The sequence below is a fragment of the Megascapheus bottae genome, chromosome 7 (genome assembly GCF_031878675.1).
Source record: "Megascapheus bottae isolate mThoBot1 chromosome 7, mThoBot2.hap1, whole genome shotgun sequence".
Lineage (NCBI taxonomy): Eukaryota > Metazoa > Chordata > Mammalia > Rodentia > Geomyidae > Megascapheus > Megascapheus bottae.
In genome coordinates, this window is record NC_143515.1 from 2,760,956 (window position 1) to 2,770,972 (window position 10,017).

The 10,017-nt window shown below is 44.0% G+C and overlaps 1 protein-coding gene across 2 annotated transcripts in view; it reads left to right on the plus strand.

The window, feature by feature from the left end:
* The window catches only part of Uxs1 (UDP-glucuronate decarboxylase 1), an 81,801-nt gene extending 72,603 nt beyond the window's left edge, over positions 1 to 9,198 (plus strand). For both annotated transcript variants that reach the window (XM_090336287.1, XM_090336286.1), the window contains 4 exons: positions 1,092 to 1,152; positions 2,970 to 3,027; positions 4,902 to 5,005; positions 8,330 to 9,198. In XM_090336287.1, the coding sequence (XP_090192413.1) occupies positions 1,092 to 1,152; positions 2,970 to 3,027; positions 4,902 to 5,005; positions 8,330 to 8,461 (355 nt within the window). In that variant the 3' untranslated portion in view covers positions 8,462 to 9,198. The remainder of the gene's footprint in view (positions 1 to 1,091; positions 1,153 to 2,969; positions 3,028 to 4,901; positions 5,006 to 8,329) is intronic.
* Positions 9,199 to 10,017: the final 819 nt, after the last annotated feature.

Genomic DNA, 10,017 nt, shown 5'->3' on the forward strand with positions numbered 1-10,017 from the left:
TAAAGCATGTTCGTATAAAAGTACCCATTTGTTGAGAAAGGCAAAGCAGAACTAATCTGTTTACTGAATTCCCCTCTCCCCCAGTTCTCCCCCCCCTAATCAAAAAGAAGCCAAATCAATCTGGGGTTTTCTTTTGGAAGCTGATCAAGACATACAATGACCCGCTCCTCATTGGTAATTATAGAAGAAGAGGAGGGAGAGGTTTCAAAGTAGAGTTATAGATCACCAGGAAAAAAACAAAAAAAGTTCTGATGTTTTCTAATAAGTGTAGCAGATGAACAGTAGACTTAGAGAAAGTTCTTATGTGTAGCAGTGAGGTGTCATTTTTACGAAGTAACTTTTTTTTAACAGAGCCACACTTTAAAGCTTCTGAAAATAAGAACCAAACTTTGGTAAGCGAAAATTTGCTTACTTACTTTCACCTTCATGGCCCAGTCAATCATGATCCATCTGAAACATCCTGACTCCCCTGACAGTTTCATGTGAGGTGTTTTGGGGGAGAGGGGAGAGAAAGGGGAGGGAGCACTGGTTCTGGTTGATTTCAACACTCAGTGTAGTTTGGATTTGTCTGTGATTTGCCAGTATGGAGACTACACATACTGGAATCCATTCATTTCAGCAGATTTTATTTTATAAAATAGTCGCGATTTTGTACAGGTCAACTAAAACAGGTTCACAGTAAACCTGGGCTTTACGTTGGAGACTTCTGCAAACCCCATCTTTTTCAGGTGTCTGTCTGTTTTAACTTCCTTTTAGTTTTTTATTGGTCCAGGATTTGTGAAAATGTACAGAGGGGGCAAACTCCACCCCATCAGCCAGCTTCCATTCTCCTGTTTAATTTTCCCACCCTAACCAAAAAAGCAAATCCCAGATGTCATATGTGTCATTTCATCCATGAACATGTTGGCATTATTATGTACCACCCTTAATTGTTTAGGGTTTTATTTTGGCATCCAGTTTTCCATGAGGGTGTTTGTTTTCTCCCGGGAAGTGGTAACTTTTCTTTGGGGAGGGCCAGTCTCTGGTACAGGATGCTCAGTATTGGTGTGCCTCTGTAGGCAGGGCCTGACCCACCTCCCCTTCTCTTCCAGTGATCTGGTGAATGGCCTGGTGGCTCTCATGAACAGTAATGTTAGCAGTCCTGTCAACTTGGTAAGTACTTCTCCCCTCTGCTCTCCCAAGGCAGCCCAGCATGTCATTCTTTGGTGAAAGGCCCCTTCGCTTCATTTGCCCTTAGCATGTGGAGGCCATGTGTGTTTGGGGTGTGCTAAGTACTCAATTAAAGCAAAACAAAGCAAAGTAAGATACACAAAGCTGTCTGCCAGGCACAACAAGCCACATAATAAACAGAACTGCATGTGTCTACAGGATTCTCCTCTAAAGAATCACAGGGGCTGTAACTCACAGCCCCTCCTCCCTGCCTGTAGCCCCAACCATCTCCTATTGCAGGAAGGATCCTCAGATAGTTTTGTCCCATCTCATTTCCAAATGTGAGGCCTTTCAGGGTGACTGAGATGACTTCTGCGCACATCAAAGCAGCAGGTCATTGTCTTGAGCCGGTTTTCTCCAGCAGGAAGTTCTTCATCTTTAAAGTCTCGCTCTCATGTCCAGCATGCACACACGGTCACTTCACTTTGCCTGGGAGCCCTTCCCAACTTGTGTCTCTCACCAAGGATTTGCAGAACTTGTGTTCTACCAGGTCCTCTGACAAAACCTTGAGGTCATTTCAGGTCTCCTTCTGAACTATACCGCCTATAGTGCTTTGGGGTTCCTAGGGACAGGTGGGTAGTACATGCCTGAAAGTTCTGGAAAGCCCACTAGTCCAAAGCCTTTTCTATAACCAGTCATCTCATTCGTGTTCAAAACCATTTGTCATTTGTTTTCTCCCAAGTTGAGAGCGAATTTTTGTCTTGGAGGAAGTGGACAGCAATATGCTTCAATTATTGTGGTGGTTTGTTTCATGGGTGCAGGTTGGCTGCAGTCCTGGGCCAGTGCTCTATGGATGCATTAACAAACAGAACAGAAAGGGCCTTTTACTGTATGTGTCCATTCTGTTGGAGCGATTTCCCACCTGATAACACAGTAGCCAAAGCCACTTTTTCCCAAGTTCCTATCTTCCACTTTGCCAATCTTGTTTTCTTTGTGCTCACAATGGGGCACCTTTCTGCTGCTTTTACCTTCTAACTTCAGACCAACTGAGGAAATTGGGAACAAGAATTAAGGGCACAGAGTTGCCCCCTTTACTATGGTCTCTTGTGGCTGGAGGTGGTAGGAGCAGAATAAGAACCAGATAAGGAAAGGGAGCTGATGTAAAAGAGAAAGGGAAACTTTTCCTAACCACCACCACCACCACCCTCCCCTGCCAAAAAAAAATAAATAAATAAAACTAAGCTCACTCTCTGCACCTCATGGAGACATCCCTTTGGCTTCTCTACCTGCTGTCATGTCAGTCATCCTGATTGTCACACCTTTCTCTACCAGCATCAGGTCCTCTGCTACAGAAGTTGTTGGCACCAGAGGGAAGTATATTGTCTTAGGACTGCTAAGTTTGTGAACCCAACCTTCATGAAAAGTAGCATAGCTGTCCCAAGGATGTAGATACAGAAATGTCCTAGGGCTGGTCCGCAGCTTTACTGGTAGAGTGCATGTCTAGCAACTGTCAGGTCTTGAGGTTAAAAAAAGGGAAACTCAGCCAGTAGTATGTCTCCTTGTTAGGTGTTCTTAGCTTGCCGGAAGGCTGTTCTTATGTAGAGGAGTCAAGCTAGCACTTGGCTGGGTCAGTAACCATCACCTTTGAGCATTTCAGTGATTTGGGGAGCTCAGGTGAAAGTACAGGACAGCACCTGAGTCTGGTGGCTTTGGGAACAGATATATTGGCCAGCAAGTATTTCCCAAGATGTACTTGTGGGCTGGTAAGGGATGGCTACTGTGGTAATTTTATTTTTAATGGAATCCCACTTCTTCCTTAGGGAAACCCCGAGGAACACACTATCCTTGAATTTGCCCAGTTAATTAAAGACCTAGTTGGTAAGTACAAGAAACTACCTGAAAGAAACTAGGTAAACCCACATGATCTGTAGATAGAAACTGGGTGATGAATACAAGCTGATTAGACCAGAGCAGAACATTTTATTAGGAACACTTCATCTATTTTTCTAGTTCTTCAATCAAGTAACAAAGAAAAGAAGGATTGGGTTTGTTTGCTTCAAGTTTTATTTATAAATCTGTGTGGATTGAGGGGAAGCTATCTCTTCTCTGTATCTAACTTGAGATTGTGTTAGTTCTTCCAGATCAATAATTTGACTTCATGTCCAAGCACGGGTCCTGTTAGGAATAGTATTTCAGAGAGAGTACCACCAGTTTGTAGGTTCCTGGCGTGTCCAAAATAGTTTGTGGTTTGGGGCAGGCTGGCTTATATTGGAGGCCAACATTGCAGTATTATCAGTGTGGAGGAGGTAGGAGAAGGGCCTGTGGTTATACCACAGGTGGAGAGTAGGTGATCCCTCGTCTCACCCTTAGCTTTATGGGAGCTCCAGAAAGCCTGTCTCTTGGAGGAGTCCTCTCTTAAGTTTGATCCAGAAATTTGAGTTCAGGGACATAACAGCCTGTCCTGCTTGGAGGAGCCAGGGGTGCGATATGCATGCTGTAGGCCACACTGGACTAACCATCCAGACCCCACGGAACTGGCTGGACTCTTCCAGGTTGACATGGGGCTGTTGTTCTGACTGGACAGCTTAGATCCTGTTCCATGAGGCAGTGGAGGAAAAAGCCTTCCTGACACTCACTATCTAGCGTATTTCCACATCACCAGCCCCACCTAAGACCTATGTCCCCAGCTTTGCATTCCAAGCCTGTCTGCCCTTCCCAGGTGAGACAAGATGTGATCATTGTGTAAGTGCTATCCATGCCTTCTAAACCATGCTTCTCCGGGTCAGGCCATTCCAGAAAGTTAATGAGATAAGGAGTCTTGGTCCCACCCTAGTACCTGTATCTTCCAGATCAGAATTTCACATGTGGTTCACAGGCAGTTTCACATGTGGCTCTGGTGGGCCATTTGCACTTTAGTGTTTGAGAAGTCCCAATCTTCAACAATGAGAGCTGGGCTAAAGGGATTCCCCAACCATGCTGCTATGTGTTCAGTGCATCACACCACCCCCATCTGCTTAAACAACAGCTGTTTCTATTTGCTCCCAATTCTGCTATCAATTCCAGCCTCCACTGAAGATTTCCTCTGAGAGTTTGGCTGATGTCACTTGTGTGGATTTATTCCATAATGGTGGGTCTTGCTCACCAAGCATGCCAAGCCAGCCAGGTTCTTCTGTTCTCCCTCTAATCCCTCCATCTGATACCTAAGATGTTTTAGTTCTCTGCTCATGGCTTAGTCTTCGTGAGCTGAAGCTGGTCAGCTGATGGAACAAGAGGAAGTCCATTTGATTCCAGGAAGCATGGCGAGTTGGTGGTATCCACAACAGAGCTGACTTTATCCCATTGATATTCCATTCTTCAGAATAGTTTTTTTAGTTGTCATGAATATTGGGGACAATGTACAGGACCCCAGTGAGCATGTCTGTTTACTAACATAGAGGGTCAGCCTTGTCAGTGTTCAGGTGAATACCCCTCCCCCCCACCTTCCTTACTAGCTCAGCGTACAGAAGGAAGCCAGGACACATAAAGGGTCACTTGCCAGGGCCAGCCAGCCATAGCCATGACACATAATGCTGCCTAGATTTCTAAAGACTGTCACTTCTTTGGCTCAGTGGTGTGTAGGAGGTGCTGTCACACAGTCTCCACCCCAGTTCACGCCACAGATGGTATTTTACTTGTACATGGTAGAATGGCACACATTCAGATGTCTGGAATTCTCTTCTAACTCTTTCCCCCCCTTTTCTTAAACAACTCAGGTAGCAGAAGTGAAATTCAGTTTCTCTCTGAAGCCCAGGATGACCCACAGAAAAGAAAACCAGACATCAGGAAAGCAAAGCTGATGCTGGGGTGGGAGCCTGTGGTAAGTGGGGGAGGCTCGCCTGTCACCTCCTGCATCCCATGTCCTTGGCACTGGCCCTCCTTGGGAGAATCTGTCTCAAAAGCAAGCAGAGTGAGGCAGGCTCTGACATCCAGGCAAGTGTAGGGTTTCTCCAGGCCAGTGAGAGGCTTCTTTCTCCTTCCCCAGGTATCTCAGCCTCTTATGGAGAAAGACCCAGGCCTGCTGAGCCCTGTTGTTGTGAAACCACAGGCACAGATCCATCTCTAATGCGGAGGAGGGGATGCAGCTTTCACACAGTTGTGGGCACACTTGCTGGGCTGGGCAGGGTTACTATCTAGAGAGTGAGAGCCAGTCCACATCAACACCCAGGCAGGTGGAACCCTAGAGTAGAAGGGTGCAGCCTGAAGGGCATAGAGGAATGTGACCTCAGTGTCTTTCTAGAGCGCTTACACAAAGTCAGACTCTTGGCTGGCCTGTCAGACACAGCAGGAGGTGCTGTCTGCCTCCCTCCCACTCACTTCTTCCCTTGCAGGTCGTTGAGTGCCCTCGCCTCACCTGCCGGTGCCCAGCCTACCCCCATGGGGGTTGTGTGGCTGCTGTATTCTTGTCCCCTGAAGGATCAGTCCTTCAGACACCAGCTCCGTAGAGAATTCTCCTCACTCCAGCTTTATTGTAGGAGCTAGCCTCATGACCATCCACTGTGTCTTGTGCTACATCCACTCAAGCACAGCTCGTCTGTAGCAGGAATGCATGTAGCATTGTACCTAGAAGCAGACTCCTGCCACTGCGATGGGGGCACATTAAGTAGTGGGTAAATGGCAGGGCCATCCTAGACATGGTCCAGTAGGTATGACTGCCTCATCTGTAGGGTAGTCAGAGAGGCCAGGGTAAGCCCAGGGCTGTTGACCTTCTAAAGATGTAAAATGTCTTCAAAGCATGCTGGCTTATGCCTATAGTCCTAGTTGCTCTGGAGTCCAAGATCAGGAAGGTCATAGTTTGAGGCCAGCCTGGGCAAAAAGTTCATGATCTCATTTCAACCAATAAAAGCTAGGGCACTTGTGTCTATTTGTCATCTCAGCTCTACATGGAAAGCATAAATAAGAGGCCCTGGCCTAAATGAGAGAATCTATCTCAAAAACAAGGAAAGAGAAAAGGTCTAGAGAGACTGCTGGCTAAGCCAGCACAAAGCCCTAAATTCAGAATCTTAATACCATGAATGAATGAATGAATGAGAAAAATGAAATAGTGAGAACTGAGTAGGATCCTAGAGAGCTGAACCCTGAAAGGGGGCTGGGGGGGATGAGAGTTCAGAACAACATTTACTCTTGTCTTGTGATAGAGGTCTGAGAGATCTACTGGAGATGGCAGAAATGCAATCATAAACATGATTATGCTATGCCCCAACCTAAAATCCAGTAATATAAGCAATAAGAAGCAAGTTCTGACAGAGACTTTGTTCCTTTGGTTTTTAATTGATTATTTTTTTTTTTTGTCAATACTGGAGATTGCATTCAGAGCCTTGAGCTTGCCCAGCTTGCTTGCTTGGCTGGTGCTGTACCACTTGAACTATACTTTTTTATTTTGTCAATGGAGTCTCAAGGACTACAAACCGTGATCCTCCCCACCTTTTTCGGAGCAGCTAGGAGTAAGGCGCCACCAGCACCCAGCCTTGTCCTTTGGTGTGGTCTCTTTTAGTAGAACCTGTATTCTAGATGAAATATTATAAACCAAGTTGAAAGCTCGTTCGCTGTTGGAACTTTTACAATATGCAAGGCATGCCCATACAACTACTATGTCTGTCCAGAGTCTAGATGTACAGAATAGGAGGTATTTGCCATTCATTTCTGTTCTTACGGTAATTTTTAAGTCAGGAGAAAGTTTTGAGGCAATCTAATGTAAAGAAATACCTCTAACCCAGTTCTATGTACGCGTGTGTGTGTGTGTGTTAGTGGAGTCAGAGCCATTCTCACCAGGATATGGCTTTGATTTGCATTTCCCTGGTGAATACTGATGTACCTTTGTCCATCTCAGTGTCTTCCATAAGAAAGTTGTCGAGCTTTGTTTGTGGTCCATTTTTTTTGTGTGTGTTGTTTTATTTGAGTTGTTTGGAGTTCCTTACATGTTCTCATTAACCTTGTCTGATGTGTAGTTGGCAAGCATTCTCTCCCATTCTATATCTGTCTCTGCTACTATTGATTATTTCCTTTGCTCTGCTGACGCTTTGTAGTTTGATGGAATGAATCCCCTTTGTTTATTTTGCTTTTGTTTTCTGTGCTTTGGAAGTCTTAATTGTCCAAGCTTATTGAGTTTTAATGAGCATGAGGCAAAGTATTGACATTTAAAATGTACAATTCTGTAAGTTGATGGGTTGACATGTGTGAAATCATGGCCACCATACATATCCTCCTAGCCATTTCCTGTGCCCTTGGCAGTGCCCCTCTCCATTTTTTCTTCATTCTCTTCATTAGCAGCTGATGTGGCTTCTGTTTCCTGCAGCACCAAGTCTATGTTGTAGTTTTTGTTTGAGGTGGGGGGGCGGGTTACCAGTACTGGAGCTTGGGACTCAAGGCCTGGATGCTGTCCTTCAGTATTTTTGTTCAAAACTAGAGCTCTACCACTTGAGCCACAGCTCCACCTCCAGCCTTTTTTGGTGCTTAATTGGAAATAAGACCCTCACAGGCTTTTCTGATTGTGGTAAGTTGAAACTGCATTCCTCAGATCTCCGCTTCCAAAGATGGCTTTCCTAAAATCATCTTCCCCTCACCTCGAGGTGGATTTTTTTTCCAAAAGAATGAGGCCTTTGCATATCACTTTAAAAATGGTGCAGCTAATTCAGTCTGGGCAAGAGCTAGTGTAGAGTCTTTAGAAATGCTGTCACTGCACAGAAGAATGTGTGTCAATTATTGAATCACACATGTTCTGAAAGCAGCTTTTTAATTTATTTTGTGTTTTATTTATTTTTTCCAATGTGAAGGTTTGAATCCAGGGCCTTGTAGTCTCACTCTACTTGCTTGTTCCCTTGACTGGTACTCTTATCACTTGAGCCACACACCTCCAGCCCTACTTTTTTGCTGGTTAGTTGGAGATGGAATCTGACAGGGATTTTTCCCCTGTCTGGCTTTGAACTTGTCTTCTACTCTCAGCCAAGCTCTGAAAACAGATTGTAAGTATCTCTTTCACAGAATAGGCTTCCATGTGCTCTCGAATGGCTTGTGGCATTATGAATATTCCCAGAAAGGGACCACCTGACCACAAGTCAGCACTTTATGGATGCCATCCTGTTCCTTTCAAAGATGCCCTTGATTTTCATGTGACCCCCCATCTCTCTCCCTTTCTCTCCAACAGGTCCCACTGGAGGAAGGGCTGAACAAAGCAATTCACTACTTCCGGAAAGAACTGGAGTACCAGGCAAACAATCAGTACATACCCAAACCAAAGCCTGCCAGAATAAAAAAAGGTCGGACGCGCCACAACTGAGGCCCCACTTTCAGGACATGAGACTCCGTTTTACACTTGATGAGATGTATTTTTGGGCTTTTTTGTTTTGTTTTATTTTGTTTTTGTTTTTGTTTTTTAAAGAAAGACTTAAACAGGTGTCATGAAGAACCAACTGGAATTTCATTCTGAAGCTTGCTTTAAAGATGTGGATGTGCCTAAAATTTCCCTCAAAAAAAACCTACAGCCTTTGCCTTGCACTTTTCAAATCTGTCTTTTTGTGTAAACTAGCCTAGATGCATCTCTGTGTGTTTTCCAGTTTTTTATCTTGCTATGAGAGCATACTTTGTGACTGTCGTTGACAGTTTTATTTACTGGTTTCTTTGCGAAGCTGAAAAGGAACGTTAAATGGGACAAAAAATAATGCCGATTTTATTTATAAAAGTGGGTACTTATTAATGGATGTTATACTATGCATAAAGAATAAAAAGAAAAAATAACTAACAGTATTGTCAGGTGGATGGGGCACCGGCATTTATTTTGGGACAAGTAAAAGAATTCTGTTTGAGAGCTTTATGTTTCGTTTTTAAAATCAGAATTTTTCCAAGGTCTAGTTTTTAGTTGTAAACTTGACTTTGAAATACTTGTTGATTACTATGATCAAGGATATTGAAATCACTACTGTATTGTGCTGCATTTTCAGGGGTGGGGAGACAAAATTAACGTATTCTTGGTTAACCATGGTTAAATATGCTATTTTAATAAAATATTGAAACTCACCAGTTATGAGCTTTCCAATTCAAAGTCTTGCTTTCTACATCACATACAACATTGTTGGATTGATGCCTGGCATAGTGGCTCCAGCCCGTAATCCTGTCTGCTTGGGGCCAGTGATCGAGAGATTATAGTTTCTGGCTAGCCTGGGCCAAAAGAGGTTTGAGAGACTCCATGTCAACCAACGGCTGGACACAGTGATGCCAGTCTGAAAGCGCAGTGACTGAGCCAAGTGGCACATATCTGTTATCCCAGCAGCATAAGGAAGTACAGTAGAAGAATCACAGTGCTGCCCGGACATAAAGCAAGACACCACCTTAAAAATAACCAATGCAAAAAAACAAACCAAAAAAGGAGGGCCAGTGGCAGGGCTCATGTGATAGAGCACCTATCAAACAAGCGTGAGGCATTCAATCCCAGTTCCACCCCCACCCCCCCAAAAAGACAAAAACACCCCAAAATAGACATTGTTGGATGCTAAAGAAACTAGAAAATTTAATTTAAAAGAATTTTTTTTTTAAATATGGGTTTATGTGATTGGATATATGGAAGACTCTTCAGTGTTACTTTTACCATGTCTGTCCATGCAACACAGATTGTATCTTATCTGACATGCTGAGGACCAAATGACGTTCTGATTGGGGGCCATTTGGATCCGTTTTATTGCCTGAGCATTCCTAATCCCCAAATCTGAAAGGCTCTGAAATTCGAAACTTCAAGTTTGTCAGCATACATATCTTTCAGATTTCAAATTTTTGGATTAGGGACAGAGGTTCGATTTATATTCACTGTTTTGTGAAGTTCTTAGAATCATATTTTTGTGC